This window comes from Bos taurus, chromosome X (genome assembly GCF_002263795.3).
Source record: "Bos taurus isolate L1 Dominette 01449 registration number 42190680 breed Hereford chromosome X, ARS-UCD2.0, whole genome shotgun sequence".
Taxonomy (NCBI): domain Eukaryota; kingdom Metazoa; phylum Chordata; class Mammalia; order Artiodactyla; family Bovidae; genus Bos; species Bos taurus.
In genome coordinates this window covers 49,883,783-49,906,450 of record NC_037357.1, presented here as the reverse complement: position 1 = coordinate 49,906,450, position 22,668 = coordinate 49,883,783, and the positions used below count along the sequence as shown (strand labels likewise).

Below are 22,668 nucleotides of genomic sequence, written 5' to 3'. Positions count from 1 at the left end.
AGAACGGGGTGACAGGATAAGATAGTTGGATGGCATCACCAACTCAATGGACATGAGTTTGAGCAAGCTCTGGGAGGTGTTGAAGGACAGGGAAGCCTGGCATGCTGCAGTCCATGGGGTTGCAAACAGTCGGATACGACTGATCAACTAAACAACAATAAAATTAGAAATGGACATATGGAAGTTTTTTTCAACACAACAGCCACTAAGATTATGAGAATGGCTGAAGGAGATGTGTATATACAATATACAGTATATAATCATAAACAAAACATGTTTAGCTGCTAATTTGAGTCCGCCTCTTTTGAGACACCCATGGACTGTAGCCTGCCAGGCTCCTCTGTCCATGGAATTTCCCAGGGGAGAGTACTGGAGTGGGTTGCCATTTCCTTCTGCAGGGAATCTTCCTAACTCAGGGATCAAACCTGCATCTCCTGCATTGCAGGCGGATTCTTTACTGCTGAGCCACCAGGGAAGCAGACAAAATATATATGTATTAAATTTCATACACATAGAAAGTTAATAAATGTTAGTATAACATTGCTGGATCAGGTACAAAGTTGATTAATATCTTAAGGGTGATAAACAAATCATTTATGTTTTCTATTCCACTGGACATGAATCATTTCCATATCTATTGGACAAAATACCTACAAGTTAATATAGCCTCTCAGGGTTGAAAACTTGCTCAGTCAATAGGAAGTGAATCCCAGCACTGCACTGAACTAGTATCCAGTAACTTATGTTGTCTTTACCCAATTTTTGTATACTTTTTCTGACAGTGCAACACCTCCCATCCAATTTTAGGCTCCAAGGTTTTTGGAAGTGGGGCAAAGTGGCAGTTTTGCCTCCATTCACAAACCAGAAGTGATAACAGAGATTGTCCTGGTGATGGAAATTGGAGACTGAATGTTTGTTTTGCCTATCAGTATTTTCAAGATAGATCTTGCGTGTGTTTTAATACATCACCCGAGTTTTATCAGTTCAGTTGCTCAGTCGTGTCTGACTCTCTGCGAGCCCATGGACTGCAGCACACCAGGCTTCCCTGTCAAACTCCCGGAACCTACTCAAACGAGTTTTATACAGAATATTAAAAGTCAGTTGGTCTCTGAACTCCTCATGGAGTGTTCCTTGCCAGCCCTATGTTCCTACAGAGCAAAGCCCAGGCCTAGGACTGGAAGCGTTGGCTCCAATCCAGCCTTCCTTTCAGTTCTCTTATCTTCACCACCACCTGGAGCTTCAGGTTGTTCTAGCAAGCAGCTCAGCCCCAGAGGCAGAAGACTGTACCTTGCTTGCTACTGCAGGGCTGCGGCAGACATGCCGAATGTGCAGTCACATGAGGCTGAGGGTGGATTCCATGACGGCACTCTCACTTGGACCAGCGTAGAGGTGTGTAAGCACTGAAAAGGGTCGGAAAAGACTTGCACCTGACGCTTGACAGACGGCTGTAAGAGGAGTGGTAGGATGTAACGGTGGGTGGGTGGGTAGGTGTCTCTTCATGCTGCACTAGCCAGAAAACGAATTCCTCAGGTGCCCAGGATTACGGTAATTGTTGGCAGAGGACACAATCCCTCAGCCAATCGCGAGCGTCAGCCAGGGGCCTGATTTTTGTCCAGGAGCTCAAGAGGCCGGAAGTCATCGTGAGGGAGGCATATGTGGAGAGAAGCAGCGGCCGCTGTTGGAGGAGGTGGGAAATAGCATCCATGGGAGGTGGTAGTAGAGACTAGATCCTCGTGCAGGAAGCGCCTGGGACCTTCGTGCTCCCTCCTGCTCCCTCCTGCTTTCTGAATGCCCCTCACCCCACCCAGCATGGCTTGACTGTTTCTTTGGGTAGGGGAGATGGACACGAGGAAGCAGTTGGCTTCAGAGGTGCCTAGAAAGAGGACATTGTGAAGTGACAGTTCGTGAACATCTGTGGTCTTGCATCAGGAAATGCAGGTGTGAAGATAAGAACTGTTAGCTACACTCCCTTCCTCCCACCTCGTTGGCACTCTACTGTTTTGTCTTTTCCAGCTGGTGAAACCAGCTCGAAATTGGGGCAGGGGTTGGGATATCCAAGGCTGCAGCTGCCTGGAGATGTAAGAGGAATTAACCCCAATCTGGGCAGCTCTGGGGAAGGGGAGATAACAGACTCAGGAGGAGGGAATCTGTTTGTTTGGGGCCCTTCACATAGGAGTTCTCTTTGGGATACTGCCAAGCTTCTCAGTTCCCATGATTCCTGAATCTGTGCCCCAGGTAGCAGCTCCCTCCCATCTAGGAACTCAAAACTGCTACTCCTTGGAGGCTCCCTCCTGCTGCAGCAGTGCTGGGCGTCTGAATAGGGTTTTTCTGGCAACCACCTTATGAAAACTGCTTTATGGATTGTCTCGTGTGTCTGCTCTGCTGACACTTTGCTCTCTTTGCCGTTTGCTTTCTGCCCACTTCTTCAGGCGTGTTTCTTTGGTCTTACACTAGGTGTAAGATCCTTGGTGTATCCTTGGTGTATCCTTGCACTAGGTGTAAGGTCCTTGGTCTTACACTAAGTGTAGGTCTGAAAGGTTGTTGCTGAATGAAAAGATGCCAGGATTCTTGGCCTCTGGAGGAGAAGAATTCAATCTGGGGCCAGAGATGAGGCTCAGAGCTTTTGTGTAATAAAGTTTTATTAAAGTATAAAGGAGATAGAGAAAGCTTCTGACATAGGCATGAGAAGGGGGCAGAAAGAGTACCCCCCTGCTAGTATTCAGCTGGATGTTATATAGTCGCTGCTGCTGCTGCTGCTGCTGTCACTTCAGTCGTGTGTGACTCTGTGTGACTCCATAGATGGCAGCCCACCAGGCTCCCCCATCCCTGGGATTCTCCAGGCAAGAACACTGGAGTGGGTTGCTGTTTCCTTCTCCAATGCATGGAAGTGAAAAGTGAAAGTGAAGTCGCTCAGTCGTGTCCGAGTCTTCGAGACCCCATGGACTGCAGCCTACCAGGCTCCATCCATGGAATTTTCCAGGCAAGCGTACTAGAGTGGGTTGCCATTGCCTTCTCCGTATATAGTTACTAGCAGTCTATTAATGAAAGAAAGGAATGTCTTAAAACTCAGAATGGCACCAGGCCCCTCATCCATAAGATGCATTTTGGGATAATCTTGGCACCAGATGACTTGAATCTTGTAGAAGGGCAGATTACCACATAAATAGTTTCGTTTACATAGATTAGGGGAACAATATCTGAATATAACATACTGGTTTGTCAAGTAGGTTCTCTGAGCCATTGACTTGAAGGTAGAGTTTGAGGTAAAAGCATAGTACATTAACATAGCTTAAGACAAACATTTCCATAAGAAAAATGCATTGGTTAACTCAAGGTTTGAGAATAGTTAACTTCAGGTGAAACCAGGTGTCATTATGGCAACACAGTATTTTAAGAGAAACCTCCTTTTAAATTTGTATAGAGAAGGAAAAAAATATTGTTAGTTTGTTTCCTCCTGCAGCTTAAGTGAGATAAAAATATCTGACACTTGCAGCCTATTTCCTCCATTTGGAGACCCTTGGCCTTCCTGCCTGTCACCCTCTCAGGTCCTTGGTATATCCTTATCCTCTTTCTAACTAAATATCCCCACTCCACCTACCCACTCCCTCCAACCCCCATATCCACCAGATACCAGGCAATATAAGAAAGTGCCACTAGGAAATAATGAATTCTCCTAAGCCCACTCATATCCTTATTTTTATACTCAGTATAGAGTTGAAACTATGCAATAATTCTATTTCAGGTCCTCCTGTTTATATTTAAAAGCTGGAATAGAGTAGTGGGCATGTGGGTAAAATTACAGAGATTGAGTTCTTAGGGCTTCCTCCTCCTCTTTTACCCCCTGCCTCTTTTGTTGTTATCCTCTTCCCTCCATTCTCCAGAATTCTGGTAATATATGTATTGGTACCAACATTTAAGTTGTGGCCTTTCCCCACAAACTTTGTTGTCTTGTCTGTGTTGTTTTAGAGTTTGACAAAACACCTCAAACATTAAGTGGTATGTGAAAGTTGCTCAGTTGTGTCTGACTCTTTGCAACCCTGTGGACTATATAGTCCATGGAATTCTCCAGGTCAGAATACTGGAGTGGGTAGCCTTTCCCTTCTCTAGGGGATCTCCCCAACCCAGGGATCGAACCCAGGTCTCCTGCATTGGGAGGGCAGATTCTTTACCAGCTGAGCCATAAGGGAAGCTCAAGAATACTGAAGTGGGTAGCCTATCCCTTCTCCAGGGGATCTACCTCACCCAGGAATTGAACCGGGGTCTCCTGCATTTCCGCAGATTCTTTACCAACTGAGCTATCAGGGAAGTCCTTAAGTGGTATAAGAGAGAATACATCTGACCTTTGTCTCTGGATCCTTGCACAGAGCCAGGAATTTCTTGAACCTTGGTAAGATCTATGTTTATGAATGGACTGTGGTTGGTCCTACTTAGCTTCAGGATGTGAGAATGTGGGCTGGTCACTATAATGGGACAATCAGGTATTTAGAGTTAGAACTTTAGGCCAGCAGGAACTCCTGAGTGGGGAGGAGGCTAGATTTGGGGTTCAATCATGTGACCAGTAATTTACTCAATCATGCCTATGTAATGAAACCCCAGTGAAAACTCTTCCTGGTTGGTAACCACACTGATTTCCAGGGAGGATGATATTGCCCCAAATCCGTGAAAAGTGGGCATGAAATTTGTCTGTATGTCGGAAACGCGTCCATAACTTGTTCTATGTGTATCCTTTCTATTAAAACTATAACTCTACATATAGCACGTTTAGTGCATTCTTTAAGTTGTTCTAGTAAATTATCAAACCTGAAGGGGGCATTGTTCAGTCACTCATTTGTATCCAACTCTTGGCAGCCCCATGGACTGCAGCACTCCAGGCTTTCCTGTCCTTCACTATTTCCTAGAGTTTGCTCAGATTCATGTCCATTGAGTCAGTGATGCCATCCAACCATCTCATCCTCTGTTGCTTCCTTCTCCTCCTGCCCTCAATCTTTCCCAGCATCAGGGTCTTTTCCAACGACTCGGCTCTTCGCGTCAGGTGGCCAAGGTATTGGAGCTTTGGCTTCAGCATCAGTCCTTCCAATGAATATTCAGGGTTGATTTCCTTTAGGATTGACTGGTTTGATCTCATTGCTGTCCAAGAGACTCTCAAGAGTCTTCTCCAGCACCACAATTTGAAAGCATTGGCAGTCAGCCTTCTTTATGGTCCAACTCACATCCATACTGACTACTGGAAAAACCGTAGCTTTGACTATATGAACCTTTGTTGGCAAAGTCTGCTCTTTAATATGATGTCTGGGTTTGTCATAGCCTTTTTTGAAGAAACAAGTGTCTTTTAATTTCATGGCTGCAGTCAAAATCTGCAGTGATTTTGCAGCCCAGGAAAATAAAATCTGTCACTGCTTCCACTTTTCCCCCATCTATTGGCCATGAAATGATTAATGGGACCAGATGTCATGACCTTATTTTTTGAATTTTGAATTTTAATCTAGCTTTTTCACTCTTCTCTTTCACCCTTATCTGGAGGCTGTTTAGTTCTTCTTCACTTTCTGCCATTAGAGTGGTATCATGTGCATAACTGAGGTTGTTGATATTTCTCCTGGAAATCTTAATTCTAGCTTGTGATTCCTCCAGCTTAGCATTTTGCATTATGTACTCTGCATAGACGTTAAAAAGCAGAGTGACAATATACAGCCTTGGTGTACTCCTTTCCCAATTTTCGATCAGTTCATTGCCATGTCCGAGTCTAACTGTTGCTTCTTGTCCTGCATACAGGTTTCTCAGGAGGCAGGTAAAGTGATCTGGTATTCCCATCTCTTTAAGAATTTTCCACAGTTTGTTGTGATCCACACACAGACTTTAGCATATATCAATGAAGCAGAAGTAGATGCTTTTCTGGACTTCCCTTGCTTTTTCTGTCAGATGTTGGCAATTTGATCTCTGGTTTCTCTGCCTTTTCTAAATCCAAGTTGTACATCTGGCCATTCTCGTTTAATGTACCTTTGAAGTCTAGCTTGAAGGATTTTAGGTCTTCCCTGGTGGCTCAGTAAGTAAAGGATCTGCCTGCAATGCAGGTGACCTGGGTTCAATCCCTGGGTCGGGAAGATTCCCTGGAGAAGGAAATGGCAACCGACTCCAGTGTTCTTGCCTGGAGAATTCCATGGACAGAGGAGCCTGGTGGGCTACAGTCTATGGGGTCACAAAGAGTTGAACACACCTGAATGACTAGCACTTTAACTTTGAAGGATTTTGAACACTACCTTGCTAGCATGTGAAGTGAGTGTAATTGTATGGTAGTTTGAACATTCCTTGATGTTGCCCTTCTTTGGGATTTTAACGAAAACTGACTGTTCCCAGTCCCATGTCCATGGCTGAGTTCTCCAAATTTGCTGGCAAATTGAGTGCAGCATTTTAACAGCATCCTCTTTTAGGATTTGAAATAGCTCAGCTGGAATTCCATCACCTTCACTAGCTTTGTTCATAGTAATGCTTCCTAAGGTCCACTTAACTTCACACTCCAGGATGTTTGGCTCTAGGTGAGTGACCACACCATTGTTGTTATCTGGGTCATTAAGACCTTTTTGAGAGTGTCATGGGAACCTTTGAATTTATTACTGGTCAGTCAAAAGTGTGGGTGGTACTCCAGGACTTGTAACTGGCATCTCAAATGGGGACAGTATTATTGGGGACTGTACTCTTAAACCTGTGGAGTCTGCTTCTACCTCAGGGTAGCTGGTGTCAAAGAACTGATGATGTGTAAAAACAAAAGTGTCACACACTCCTATTTTTAGCAGCCAACTCTCGGTTCATATCTATAAACCGATGTTTGATCCTATGCATCATGCATAAACAAGTTAAATTCCGTGAAAAAAGCAGCCTATGTTAATAAGCAGCCTATGTTTTTGTGGCATACGTCTACAATTTAGATGATTTTTAAAGATCTTTTTCTATATTTTTTTCTTATCAGAGCTCCCTCAGCCTTTATTTTCTATTAGGGAAACTTAACACAGTGCATACGGTGTATTTGTAGTTGGGCAACTTCGCAGGGCAGTCCAGCGAGATACCTCTAAGTCCCACATGCATTCCAGTGCAGATAACTAACTCACAACTGTGGATTTTTTCAATCTCAGCCAAAGGACAGGGAAGTGTGAGGTGTGTGTGTCTATGCATAAAGATGATTACCTCTGTTCTGATCACTCCTTGGGTAGCACTTATAAGGACTAGATCATCCCTCAGTTTTTTTTTTTTACTGGGAGTGTAGTTGAAGTAAGTATGTCAACACATATGTGGCCCTTTTGTTTCTCCCTCCTTTCTGGATAAATATTATGGGTTATCTCATGTAATAAATATCAGGACCTGTTCAGATGTCACTTGTGTTGCTGCCTGGGGATAAAATTAGAGTGGAATTGTCATCTGTCCTATCATGAATGAAAGATATAGGACAGATGACATTCTATCTATCACAACTGATCCTCTGCTGTACCCTGTTTCAAAAATGCAACCTTCAGTGGGATCTCATCTAGAAAATTCTACCAGGCTCCCAATGGAGAGTTTCAGGGCCCTGTGCAATTCTCCCATACAGTTCTACCTTTCCATCTCCATTTCCAACACATTCTTCCAAGTCTGGGCCAGAACTAGAATGAGATAAAGATATAATTTAAGGAGGCACTCACTCATGCCTCACCCACTCTAAGCCCTGCTCCACTTTGCCTGTACTCAAGCTGCATGGGACTGTCTGCCATTTCCAACCCAACTGTTCTCTGTACATTACTACTTTTGTGCATTTCCCCAGGCTGTTCTCTCAGTCTTCAATATCCTCATGCTCTTTCTCTGCCTATGGGAAACATAGCCATCCTTTTAGGCTCAGCTCAAATGCTAGGACCTGTTTGAAGTCTTTCTGAAGCTCTCACTCTTACTCTTTGTCCCTTGGTAGGAAGTAATTCCTCCATCCTCTGTACTTACACAGTATTTTATTCACCCCTATTTTAGCATTTGTTTGTATCATGCACTGGAGCCTTTTTTTTATGAATAAGACAGAACTAGTGTTGATGGATAGATAGCATAGAGGAAGAAACTTGGACTCTTTTTTTAATTTATTTTAATTGGAGGCTAATTACTTTACAATATTGTAGTGGTTTTTGCCATACATTGACATGAATCAGCCATGGGTGTACATGTGTTCCCCATCCTGAACCCCCCTCCCACCTCCCTCCCCATCCCATCCCTCAGGGTCATCCCAGTGCACCAGCTCTGAGTATCCTGTCTCATTCATCAAACCTGGACAGGTGATCTATTTCACATATGATGATATACATGTTTCAATTCTATTCTCTCAAATCATCCCACCTTCGCCTTCTCCCACAGAGTCCAAAAATATGTTCTTTACATCTGTGTCTCTTTTTCTATCTCGCATATAGGGTCATCATTACCATCATTCTATATTCCATATATATGCGTTAATATTACTGTATTGATGTTTTTCTTTCTGACTTCACTCTGTATAATAGGCTCCAGTTTCATCCACCTCATTAGAACTGGGTCAAATGCATCCTTTTTAATAGCTGAGTAATATTCCATTGTGTATATGTACCACAGCTTTCTTATCCATTCATCTGCCGATGGACATCTAGGTTGTTTCCATGTCCTGGCTATTTTAAACAGTGCTGTGATGAATACTGGGGTACACGTGTCTCTTTCAATTCTGATTTCCTCAGTGTGTATGCCCAGCAGTGGGATTGCTGGGTCTTATGGCTTCTATTTCCAGTTTTTTAAGGAATCACCACACTGTTCTCCATAGTGGCTGTACTAGTTTGCATTCTCACCAACAGTGTAAGAGGCTTGCTGCTGCTGCTGCTGCTGCTGCTAAGTTGCTTCAGTCATGTCCGACTCTGTGCAACCCCATAGATGGAAGCCCACCAGGCTCCCCCACCCCTGGGATTCTCCAGGCAAGAACACTGGAGTGGGTTGCCATTTCCTTCTCCAATGCATGAAAGTGAAAAGTGAAAAGGAAGTCGCTCAGTTGTGTCCGACTCTTAGTGACCTCATGGACTACAGCCTACCAGGCTCCTCCATCCATGGGATTTTCAAGGCAAGAGTACTGGAGTGGGGTGCCATTGCCTTGCTTACCAACAAACAAAGGTCACAAACTATTACTCATTGAAGGATTATTTTGTGCTTGAGCATACAGTACATTTAGGGTTGTTCTATGGAACAGGAATTTAACTAAAACTAACTTAATAAGGATATTTATTATTCACGGGTTGGAAGTACTGAGGTACGGCAGTCTTGATGATTGTTTGATTCAGCTAAGGACTCAGCTTTTTCCCCATCTCTTTCATCTGCCACTCACAATATCAGCTTCCATCCTAAGGCTGGAAACTTGATGTGTGCAAGGAGTCGAGCAACTTTTGAAGGAAGAAAAGAAGACATCTTTACTGATGGCCTTTTCTTATGAGTGAGAACACTTTCCTCAGAAATTTTTCTGCAATCTTCTCTTCACTTCTCATTGAGCAGAGTTACATCACCACCCATTCCAGAGTACCAAGGGAATGAATTATCCCTAGACCAAGCAGACTCACCTCTGGAATTGGGATCAGCTTCCTTGTGGTACATCACTATAAGGAGGAGGGAGACATATTTATGTAAAAGTGATGTTCTTTTAATATAGTAAAGGATTATGTTAAGCAACACAGAATATACACAGCACCAATGTTACAGTGAGAAAGAGCACAATGGCAATGTCTTAGCAATTGTGACCTCCAAAAGCCACCAAGGAGATCTCATCTACTCTTACTGCTTTTCCCAGCCCACCCCATAATATGACTAGATCATAATTTTAAAAGGAACTGGAAAGACTTGATACTTGCAGATATTTCAGAATATCAGATAGCTCCTCAGTTAGTATATATACAAGAATCCTGTAAAGTAATTACCAATCCCCTTGGAAGGATAACTGAGTTATAGAAACATTAAGTACTTTTTCCAAAGTGACACAAATAGTGGTAAAGTCTCTACTTATGCTTTGGACTGTTATAGCTCTGAAGTCTGGCCATGTCCCAGAGTAGAGCCCGCAGGAAAGAGTCCCTACTCTACTATGCAGCCTCCTTTGAGAAAGTGCTTACAGGGCTTTTTGTAATGTTTGAAATGTCAAACACTAGTTATACTTAGAAAGAACTTAAAGAGTAACTGGGTGAGGATATCGATTACAAAGTGAAGTGAATGATCTTTCTCAAAGGAAAGCAGGGTGTTTGCTTTGATATCCCTACTGCATCAGTAACAGAAGTACAGGGAAAGTGGCATGATTCATGGCACTGGCAGCTTTCTCTGGCCACAGAGCAACCAGAGCTAGAAGGACCATGGGAAGGATATCACAACTTCTGGGGACAGCAGGAAGGCAGTCACAGTTTCAGGGGACAACACAAGGGCAGCCAAGGTGTCAGGGGACAGTAGGAAAGCAGTAGAAGCTTCAGAGGACAGTGATCATCAGCAGGTGGCAACAAAAGTAACAGTTTCCAAAATAAAGGCCAGGAGCAGAGTTTTAGTAAAGCATTCAGACAGTAATTTGAAGTAGAGGATTTATGTGGCAAAAACAGAACTATGTTCACCAGCATGGAACTGAACATTATTTTTCATACAAAGTTAAAAGCACATTCTAGTTCCTTCATGACCACTTGCCCAGTCTCCCTCTCTTCGAGAGCAACCAGCTTCATCTAAATTATTTCATCTGATTGATGGTTGTCATATATAACTTTATGGTTACTTCTGTCTCCAGTATTCCTTTGGAAAAGGTGTATGGATTCATTACATATTCTAACATATTGTCTACAGATTATAAGATAAAGTCAAGGATGTATCTGCTGATACTTTTTAAGATGACCTGTCTTTATACTTAGAAATGTCTCTTTAATAGTAGGCTTCCCTGGTGGCTCAGATGGTAAAGAATCTGCCTGTAATGCAGGAGACCTGTGTTTGATCCCTGAGTCAGGAAGATGCCCTGGAGAAGGAAACAGCAACCCACTCCAATATTCTTGCCTGGAGAATTCCATGGACAGAGGAGCCTGGCAGGCTACAGTCCATGGGGTTGCAAAGAGTTGGACACAACTGAATGACTATCACTCACTACAGGGCTTAGAAACTGGTAACTCTAATTTACGAAAGCACCTAGTAGTGTAGTGCACCACCTCTTTATGGTGGTGGTGGTAACAGAGATGACTTTTTTCCAGAGGTTAAGTCACAGTTGTTCAGACCTCACCAGATCTTTAATTCAGGAAGTCTGAATTCTAAACTGCACTCCACATTAAGAATCTGGGGGCTAAGATTTCAAGTTCAGAGAGTCATGTAAATTTTCTATACTTGGGAGAGAAAAGAGCAAATATTCATGGAGCAGCTAGGTTTTCAAGAGCAACTTTATTCCCAGATCTGATGTTCAGCTGAAAAGAAGAGAATGAAAGCTGTGTTCACTGATCTTTAGTTACCCGGTTAAAATCCCTAAGCTACACTTTCAGTTCTGACATGCAAAGAGCTTGGAAGCCCTGTACTTACAACAAGAAAAAAGCTGAACAAACTGAAAATCAGTGACTTAGAACCATCATAGAACTGAGGTCACAAGGCAGATGACAACACCAAATTCTGGAGAAAAGACAAATCGGAGAGTCACAGCCTATCTCTCTACATTGAGTAGAAACTGCTAGAGACGTAAACAGGTAAGAACACTTAAGTGGGAATTTTGACAAACTGCTGGAGACTGAGGGTAGAATAGTATGAGAATGAGAAACCCCTAAGGGACCTGCAGTGGACTTTACCTCCAGGAAGTCATAGTGAAGATAGCAGAAAGATCTTAGGGCTCTGGCAGTGGGAGGGGAAGTGTACACTCAAGAAATACACTCCCCAATCTTCTCCAAAACAAAAGGCTACCCTCGAGTGGAAAAGACTTTCCCAGAACATTATCCCAGCTAAGGGAAAGGCATTCCTTATATCCAGCCCACTCTAACCTTCCATTCTCCTGTAAGGAGAAGAAAGACACTAAACAAATACTTGTGAAGGACAGAATCAAGAGGCACAGGCCCACAAAAGACTGGAATTTAATTGTAAGATTATAGAACACTTCCTCTCCTCCACATGCTAATAGGCCTCCAGTACAGTAACAGTGAAGTGCAGCTGAAAGAGTTGCAAATGCAGACTCTCTCTGCAAGATATAATTAGGGAAGCCCAAATTGCCAACATCTGCTGGATCATGGAAAAAGGAAGAGAGTTCCAGAAAAACATCTATTTCTGCTTTACTGACTATGCCAAAGCCTTTAACTGTGTGGTTCACAATAAACTGTGGAAAATTCTGAAAGAGATAGGAATACCAGACCACCTGACCTGCCTCTTGAGAAACCTATATGCAGGTCAGGAAACAAGTTAGAACTGGACATGGAACAACAGACTGGTTCCAAACAGGAAAAGGAGTACGTCAAGGCTGTATATTGTCACCCTGCTTATTTAAATTATATGCAGAGTACATCATGAGAAACGCTGAGCTGGAAGAAGCACAAACTGGAATCAAGATTGCTGGGAGAAATATCAATAACCTCAGATATGCAGATGACACCACCCTTATGGCAGAAAGTGAAGAGGAACTAAAAAGCCTCTTGATGAAAGTGAAAGAGGAGAGAGAAAAAGTTGGCTTAAAGCTCAACATTCAGAAAACAACTCATGGCATCTGGTCCCATCACTTCATGGGAAATAGATGGGGAAACAGTGGAAACAGTGTCAGACTTTATTTTTTGGGGCTCCAAAATCACTGCAGATGGTGACTGCAGCCATGAAATTAAAAGACGCTTACTCCTTGGAAGGAAAGTTATGACCAACCTAGATAGCATATTCAAAAGCAGAGACATTACTTTGCCAACAAATGTCCGTCTAGTCAAGGCTATGATTTTTCCTGTGGTCATATATGGATGTGAAAATTGGACTATAAAGAAAGCTGAATTGATGCTTTTGAACTGTGGTGTTGGAGAAGACTCTTGAGAGTCCCTTGGACTGCAAGGAGATCCAGCCAGTCCATTCTAAAGGAAATCAGTCCTGGGTGTTCTTTGGAAGGACTGATGCTAAAGCTGAAACTCCAATACTTTGGCCACCTCATGCGAAGAGTTGACTCTTTGGAAAAGACCCTGATGCTGGGAGGGACTGGGAGCAGGAGGAGAAGGAGATGACAGAGGATGAGATGGCTGGATGGCATCACCAACTCAATGGACATGAGTTTGAGTGAACTCCGGGAGTTGGTGATGGACAGAGAGGCCTGGCGTGCTGCAATTCATGGAGTCGCAAATAATCGGACACTACTGAGCGACTGAACTGAACTGAACTGAAAGTTAAGAGGAGAGACAAAAATAGAGGCTAGAGGAATTTGAAGACTGGCACCTACAGTTACAGCAAACATTATGCACAGCCCAACTGCTACTAAAAGTCGGTTTACCTCAGTTCTTATTACCATCATCCAACTTTCAACACAAAATTATAAGATGAACTAAAAGGCAAGAAAAAGCATTGTTTAAGGATACAAAGCATCAGAACCAGGCTCAGATATAATGCAGATTTGGGGATTATCAAACAGGCAATTTAAAATTAACATGATTAACTTGGTATTTTAATTGAAGGATAATTTCTTTACAATATTGTGGTTGTCTCTGCACTATATCATCACCAATCAGTTATAATTTTATATATATATATATATCCCTTCCCTCTTGAGGCTCCCCCAAATTCACACCATCCACCCCTCTAGGTCATCACAGAGTACCAGGCTGGGCTCCCTGTGTACTCCCTTAATACAGTAGCTTCCTGCTAGCTATTTATTTTACACATGATATAGTGTATATATGTCAATGCTACTTTCTCAATTTGCCCTAGCCTCTCCTTCCCCCACTGCATCCACAAGTCCATTCTTTATGTCTGCATCTCCATTTCTTCTCTTAAATAGGCTCATCAGTACTATTTTTCTGGATTCTCTATGATTAATATGTTAATAGCCATAGTAGATAAAACTAGACTGGTGTGTATGGTAAGTGTGTGAGATCCCAATTGGTTCTAATCCTTGGCGTATTCCCACTCTGCCAAAGATGAGGCGCCCTTGGAATCCCCTGCAAGAGACCTGACAGGAGCCAGGAAGAGGAGCCAGGACTGCCCCTACATGGTGCCTGACCCCTCGCTGTGGGGTGAGAAACAGGATTGTCTGAGCAGGTGCGGGTCCTGTCAGGGAAAGGTCCTCTTTCCTGGGCAACTGTGGGGACAGTGAAATGGTAAAGTGTGCCACCACAGCGACTGAGAGAACAGCAGTGTGGCAGAAAGAATGACGACACTGGCGCAGACAAGTGGTTTGTCTCCTCAGCCAGAGGTCTATCAGGGGCTGCCTTCCCTTAGAAGAGGGGCAGGGGCTCGGCCTCCACGGGCGCCCCTTCCCACTTTCCTCCAGCCCACGGCCCCTGAAGGTGAAAGCAGCCCCCCAGCCACCCGCGCCCAAGAAGGATGGCCAGCGTGATGGGGGAAGGGAGGGGGTGGACACCAAACACTCTGCAGGTTCACACACAAACACACACACTGCGGGGCGGCCTGTATCCATCCGCTGCTCCCTGCAGTGCGACCCCTCGCGACCCTCCCAGCCCCGGCCCGCGAGCCCCCTAAGCTGCAGGGCCAGAAGCGTAGGGGTGGTCACCGCAAGGAGGTCGGCGCAGGGTGGCGGAAGGCTGGCGAGGCGGGATGGCGTAGCTCCGCCCCTCAGGCTGGCATTCCTCCCGGCCCCGCCCACTCTGGGTCGGAACTACGGTGGGCCAGCGAGGGGGCGTCGAGCCCATTCGTGCCGTATCTCTCCGCCCCCCTTGCTAATACTCTCTGCGAGCAGTCGGTACCGCAACTTGTGCAGCCCCTGCGGGGTTTGGCGCGGGGAGAGGGAGCCCTCTTTGCCATTCTGCCCACACGGCGAGCTGTGGGAACTAAGAGAGGAGCTGCGACCGGAGTGGGGAGGCCGACCACTGGAACCTTGCGCCTGCGAAGGCAAGTGGGGGTTTCGCGGGGCGACGACCGGCTCACAGCCTGCCCTTGGCAGCCTGAGGACGGGGAGGCGAGATTGTCGGAGCTGGACCCTTAGAGAGGTCCTTAGCGCCGGGGCACTGGCACTGAGAAGGCGGCGACCGGCTCGGGCCGGGTCCGGGTCTTGGCCGCAGGGGCTGCCTCGGATGCTGGGGAGGCATACGGCGCGGATAGTCCCTGGCGGGCTTTCCGGGTGGCTGTACCCCGCCCTCGATGGTGCCTGTGCGGGGAGAGGGCTGTGCGGGAAGCGGGCTGTGCGGGAAGCTGCTACGGCCTAAATGGCGGAGGGAGCCAGTGTGGGGGCTCTGGGAGGCCGCCGGAGCCGGGACGGGAGCAGTCTGGGCCATGGTTCTGCTAAGGGGTCTGTCGTGCCCCTCGTGCCGGGTGTGGTCCCTTCCCACAGGCACCTCTTTGATGTCAGTCTTCTGTCTGCGCAGTTGATCTGGCGACTTCAATGGAAGGGGAACTGAGTGCGTAGGTTATGAAGACACCAAAATGACAAATCTGTTGCTTCTTAATACAGCTGTTTAGTTGCCTTCCGTATTTAGCTCTTGCATGTGTCAAATGCAAGCAGATGACACAGTGAGGAGTCCGTAGGCTTTCACAGGAGGGATCCATATAAATAAATGATGTATTAATCCACGTTTCTCGTTTGGAACCTGTTTTCTGAACATCCTAGCGCACTTGAATATGTTGAAGTGTGGGAATGGCTCTTCAGAATAGAGAGGAAAATTTTCTGCAGGGTCAGTTTAGAACGCACGAAGTCAGTCTGCCCATTTAGTTTCTGGTTCTGGAAACCCAAACCCATTTTCCTTTCACAGCCACTCTCATTTTGGTGCAGAAGCAGTCCCACAGAATTTTGGAGTTACTGGGAAAGGAAAGTGAAGTCGCTCAGTCGTGTCCGACTCTTTGCGACCCCGTGGACTGTAGCCCACCAGGCTCCTCCTCCAGGCAAGAATACTGGAGTGGGTTGCCACTTCCTTCTCCAGGGGATCTTCCCTACCCAGGGATCGAACCCAGGTCTCCCACATTGCAGGCAGACGCTTTAACCTCTGAGCCACCAGGGAAGCTCCTGGGAGTTACTGGGAGTGGGTATCAATTTCTAGAAGGTGAGAGATGTTTATTTAGTTACTCCTTGATTCTTCAAAAGGACGTTTTAGTAATTCTGGGAATCTGTTCGTTAACCTGATACTTTTCTACCATTGTCAGCATACTGTTTTGGCGTTTTACTGAATGTCCCTCCCTTTTATGCAGGATGTGACTCTTCAGCTAGTGGACTGTTTTTTAGTGGTAAAGATAGCATCTCCTGAAACCACCTGCTGTGTGGCCTGGCTGGCATAGGTGGTGAATGAGGTCGGAACTATGTATGTGTGGGGAAGGGGAAAAGGCTGCGGCATGCAAAATGGTATTGAAATGATAGCCCCCATTATCTTCACTGCCTGCCTTCTAAATACAGTTGCCTATGTTCCACTACCCACTCTTGCATCTCATATTTTTATTCAAGGGAGGATGTGATGCCTCTGCTAGGAAAATGACTGACTTTAGAGTTGGGAGGTATGATTAGACAAGCTGCAGGTCTCTAGCAGGGGAGTGGATGGGAGATCACTTGGGAAGAGCAGAGAGATGGGAGACATTTTTCATGGCCTTGAATATACAGAAGTGTGTGTTGTAACACTTGTGATGGGTGTTGGGTCATCTCAGTCTCTTCTGTTTTCTTTCTTATTTTTTTGTCTTTCATAGGTTTGTTCTTTTCAGAGTCCTGTAGAAATCTGCAGGTAGCTGTTCTCTTTGAATTTGATTTGGAAAGAAGACGAAAGTTATTCATTTGAATCCAAGGTGAGTGGGAGCATGAGCACCCTCATTGATTGAGAGTGGGAATTGGCTATTGACAAGTAAGACTAGATCATATCTTGAAGCCATTGTATTCCAACTTCGCACACACCTTTGCCCTCACATTTATGTATGGGAAATGGGGATATGATAAGACACGGTTGTGACTATAGGGTAATTGATAGATACCCAGGAAGTAGAGAAGGATAACATGGAAGAAGATCAAGGAGGCCAGAAACAAAGCTCTAGATTTGGAAAGGCAGGTACTGGGTTTAGAAGCCAGAGTGCATATCTACCAAATGCTTAAAGTTCCAATCCCTTCTGTGTTTTTGTTCATAGGTCCACCTGTGAGTTGTCTATAGGGCTTGTCAACACCAGAAACAAGAGAAGAGGAGAAAAGTCCACCATATCAGTGCAGGTTGGTGTGAGGCATACCAGGATAGACCTGTGGAGTATAGTGGTATATTCCAAAGGGGCTGTACCCCTTAGTCTTGCTCACTTTCACCAAACTTTCTCATCATCTCTGTTCCTATTTGATGCAGAGGAAAGAGAAGTGTCTGGACAGGGCATTGTTGGGCATTAGTGGGACTATGGTAGGGATAAAACGAGGTAAAACATTTTCTACTATTCTACTATTACCATACAATCCATCTGTACTCTTACGTCCTGTGTGACTTTCTGCATAGAAAAATGCAGTTGGAAGAGACTGAAAGCTTGTTTTCTTCTTCCACCTCAGGTCTATCTCCAGTGCTAGCTGTGGTGGCTTTGGAGTGACAGAAGATCATCACCTTCAACCTAGTAAAAGAATATTAGGACACTGACCCAAGACATATTGAGAACCAAGGCCAAGACTGTGTAGAGCTATCTATATAACTAGGCTTCAGCTATGCCTGGAGCTAAGAATAGAAGGAATAGGAATAGAAAGAATGAGAATAAAAAGAAGGCAAAAACTGAAAAAAGGGCTGTTGTAGAAGCTGAAGGAAAAAGGGAGGCCACTGATACAGTCAGATCAGCTGAAGGAAAGAGGGAGGCTACTGGTGCAGCCAAAACCCAGGCCAAAGCAATAAGCAAGGCAGGGCCCCGGGCAGATGCAGTGGCAGTGGTGAAGCCAGCGTCTAAGAACAAGATTGTTACTGAGATGAAAGAACATCTGCCAGATGTCCGTCCCAAAGCTGAAGATGAGGCCAATAGAGCAGCTCGATTTTGTTCTGCGGCTCAGGCTACTGCTGAGTCCAGGTTTACATGTAAAGATAAGACTCGTACTGATACCTGCTTTGGGGCTGGAGAGGAGGCCAATGTTGGTTCCTGGTTCTGGAATGGAGAAGAGATTGGTAAACATTTCAGTGCTAAGGATGAAGGTAAAGCTGATACTGGTCCCCCATCCTGTGCTGAGAAGTTGGAGCCTGTGGCTGGGACCAGCTGTAAGGCTAGGCCAGGAGCTGAGGAGGAGGAGGAGGAGAACGTTATTGGGAGCTGGTTTTGGGATGGAGATGAAACTAGTTTTGACCCTAACCCTAGACCTGTGAGCAGAATAATTAAGCCTCAGCCTGTGGATGAAATTAATGAAAAAGATAGGCCCAAGGACTGGTCTGAGGTAACTATATGGCCCAAAGCTCCCGCTGTAACTCCAGCAGTGTTAGGCTTTAGATCCCAAGTCACATGTGAGAAAAAGCCTCCTTCATATGTTGTCCTGGCTTCTGCTGAGGAAAATACCCGTTCTTCGCCTGTGGCAACAGCAGCAGCACGCCCTTCTAGAAGCACTCCCTCTAGCTCACAGCCTGTCTCTGAGTTCCCATTTGGTTCTGACCCTTGCATCCAGACCATAGAGGAAATTAGGCGCCAAATCAGGATCAGGGAGGTGAATGGGATTAAGCCATTTTCTTGCCCTTGCAAAATGGAATGCTACATGGATTCTGAAGAGTTTGAAAGACTTATTACCTTACTTAAGTCAACTACTGATCCTCTCATTCATAAAATAGCTCAAATTGCAATGGGGATCATTAATGTTCATCCATTTGCTCAAGAGTTCATTAATGAGGTGGGTGTAGTGACACTTATTGAAAGCTTGCTCAGCTTTCCTTCCTCTGAAATGAGAAAAAAGGCTGTCATTACTCTGAATCCCCCCTCTGGGGATGAAAGACAACGCAAGGTTGAATTACATGTTAAGCATATGTGTAAAGAAACCATATCGTTTCCCTTGAATTCACCTGGACAGCAGTCTGGATTAAAGATACTAGGACAACTAACTACTGATTCTAACCATCATCACATTGTTGCCAATTACTTTTCAGAGCTTTTCCATTTGCTGTCCCTTGGAAATCGTAAAACTAGAAATCTTGTTTTGAAAGTACTTTTGAATATGTCTGAAAATCCAACTGCAGCCAGAGATATGACCAATACAGAATCATTAGCAGCGTTAAAACTCATCTTTAACCAGAAAGAGGCAAAAGCCAATCTCGTTAGTGCTGTGGCCATATTTATTAACATAAAAGAGCATATCAGAAAGGGCTCAATTGTGGTCGTTGATCACTCCAGTTATACTACACTCATGGCCATTTTCCGTGAAGTTAAAGTGATCATTGAAACAATGTAAAATGAGCTAGAAATAAAAGAGAATGCTTTTAACAATCTACACACTTGAATAGGCTGTCTGTTCCCAAAGAGCCACACATAATGTTTTGGTCATTACAGTGTGCATGCTATGAATTACATCTTTAACACAATATTACCTGTGACAGTCTAGCCTGAGCTAGACCATTTTGGGGTGTCAGTGCTTCATTATGAGTTGAAAACATCTGTCAATTATTATGTAGATGGAGAGCTTTTTAACATTTTACTTAAGATAACCTGCTGCATCGTAAGTAAGCTAAACTTGTTCATTAGTATCTGCTTAAATCCATTTGCAGCTTCAAATGATTAAAAAGATATATCCTTGAATTTATAATGTAGTTGCATAAACAAGGTATATACACAAAAAGATACCTAATGATACACATATATTCATATGTATATATATATACACAAACATATATATATACCCCACATGCTCATTGCCAAATGTGCATTCTCAGTATACAATGGCAGGGTTGCTTGCTACAGGCTGTTTAATGTAAAAGGAATTACTGTTTTTCCCCTATTTTACCTGAATCAGATAACTCATTCTACAACATACAAATGGCCCTGAATCTCAGATAAAATGCAATATTCATTTTTATTTTGATAACTACATTTATAACTCATTTTTTGGCTATTTCATTTATGTCAAGTCATACAGACGAGAAAGGAGGTAGGTGTAGAGAGGAAACAATTTCCAGAGTACCTACTGTTAATGTCAGTAACTGTTAGCACTACATATTACAGGTTTCCTCTTTTCAACAATGGTTCTCTGAGCTACATACTGGTATTTTTTTACGATTATAACTCATTATTCTGGATCACCTCCAATGAGAATTAGGGAGGTTAAATCATTTTTCCTAGATTTACATGGCAAACAAGTGACATTGCTGTTTTGTATGATACCAAACCCACTCTCATTGCCCCACTACCTTATAACCCTCTTCCACTTTTTTGTGCGGCAGCCTTCAAGGCTCACAGATTGGTTTTAATGATCAAATTTTGCTGTAGATAATGCTCCTGCTAGTCTTGCAATTCTTAACGTCCTCTGAGTGCACATGTCCATTAGGCACTTGGCTAAACCTTGCTGGAGTTAGAAGAAAAGTCTAGGATGAATGTATATGGATTTGAACTGGTAGTGTCTGGTAAACAGTTGGTGCCCAAAACAGTTGAATGGATAAGATGTAAATTTGGAGTGAAAACAATTGAAATTTGCTATATGACCTTATGGGCTTCAATCTGTATGTACTTTCTCCCTCCAAAGAACTAGAATCATTCTGTACATTGTTTCATACCTTACATTTTAAAAGATAATTGTTTTCTTCCTCCTTGCAAAGCTACCTTAATTTGTTTACCATTTGTAATTTATTCTCCTGTGAGTCGTGAAAAGATAAAACAGTTCTATCTTTTACTAGTAGGCGAGCCTACTCTCTGTATTTGTACCAGCTAAAACTGTATGGGATAAACTTAATTGGAGAAGTTTAGGCCCAGGCCTAGAACTGCAGCTTCGTCAACACAAAACAGGAAAGCTAGGAGAGAAGCTGATGCCTCAGTCTACATGATAGTGATTCCTGAAGTTCTGTGGTCCAGAAAGCATTTCTAGGACTTTTGGACTATAGCTCTGTTTTCTAAAACTCATGGTAGGAATTAGAACCTCTTATCTGAGTTGAAGTGAATGTCTCGGTATGTAAAATTATTGGATTATATACTTTGTTAAGCAGTTAAAATGAAACAGGACCATACTGTAAATACTGTTTGTAACTTGCCTTCTCCCTGTCCTCTACTGTCTCTTGTGACCATCTTTCCATATCAATAAATAGACTTCTACAAATATTTTTGAATCTCTTATTTAAAGTTTTTCTTGTGTTAACATTTGGTGCATAGTACTCTATAATCTTCTACTGCATATCCTCTTAATAAAGAATGTGCGTAAGCTTATTCTCCTATAAAAATAAGACTACAGTATTCTGCAACTTGCCTTTTTGTCCTTTCAGTTATCTTTCCAATTTAGTATTCTGCATATCTACCACATGCTTTTTATTTAATAGCTTAATTGAGATATAGTTGACATATATCAAACCCTACATATTTAAAGTATACAATTTGATAATTTTTAACATATGTATACAAACATGAAACTATCACCATAATCAAGATAGCAAACATATCCATCACCTCCAAAAGTTTTGTCATGCCCCTTTGTAATCTCTCCTTCCCTTTTCTCCCTATGCTGTCCCAGACAACCACTAATCTGTATTTTGACAATACAGAGTCATTTTCATTTTCTGTAGTTTTTCATAAAAGGAATCATGCAACATATATTCTTTTGGAGTGAAGGAGATCTCATTTCTTTATTTTCTAATTTGAGGAAAATTGCTTTACAATGTTGTATTGGTTTCTCCCATACAGCATTGCAAATCAGCCATAATTATGCATATTTACCTTCCCTCTTGAGCTTCCCTCCCCTCCCCCATCCCACCCCTCTAGGTAATCACAGACCTCCCTGTGATATGTTCTAGAGCTACTTCTCACTAGCTATTTTACACATGATAGTGTATATATGTCAATGTTACTTTCTCTGTCCCACTCTTTTCTTCCCCCATTTTGTGCACAAGTCAGTTTTCTATATCTACATCTCCATTCTTTCCCTGTAAATAGATTCATCAATACCATTTTTCTAGATTCCATATATATGCATTGATTCACATTATTTGTTTTCCTCTTTCTGACTTACTTCACTCTGTGTAACAGGTTCTAGGTTCATCCACTTCAGTAGAACTCACTCAAATTGTTTTTAATGGCTGAGTAATATTCTAGTGTGTGTGTGTGTGTGTGTGTGTGTGTATACATACCACATATTTATCCATTCAGCATAATTATTTGAGATCCATGTGAGTTGTTACATGTATCAATAGTTCATTGCTTTTCATTGCCAAGTAGTATTCTACTATATGGCTATACCACCATTTGCACAGTTTATCCATTCACCTGTTAATGGATATTTGGGTGGTTTCCAGATTTGAGGTGCTGCAACTGTTTCATGTAGAACTGTTATTAAGGACATATTCATTGCTTTTCTCTTGGATAAATACCTACGAGTAAGATGACTGAATCATATGGTAGATACACATTTAACTTTTACATTTTCCAAAATGATTGTAC

At 43.4% G+C, this 22,668-nt stretch overlaps 1 protein-coding gene across 1 annotated transcript in view; it reads left to right on the top strand.

Moving 5' to 3' along the window:
- GPRASP3 (G protein-coupled receptor associated sorting protein family member 3) overlaps positions 1-21,339 on the top strand; it is a 108,179-nt gene extending 86,840 nt beyond the window's left edge. Inside the window, exons 3-5 of the mRNA XM_059883955.1 lie at positions 16,804-16,899; positions 17,233-17,311; positions 17,630-21,339. Coding sequence (XP_059739938.1) covers positions 17,780-19,486 — 1,707 coding nt within the window. The 5' untranslated portion in view covers positions 16,804-16,899; positions 17,233-17,311; positions 17,630-17,779 and the 3' untranslated portion in view covers positions 19,487-21,339. The remainder of the gene's footprint in view (positions 1-16,803; positions 16,900-17,232; positions 17,312-17,629) is intronic.
- Positions 21,340-22,668: the final 1,329 nt, after the last annotated feature.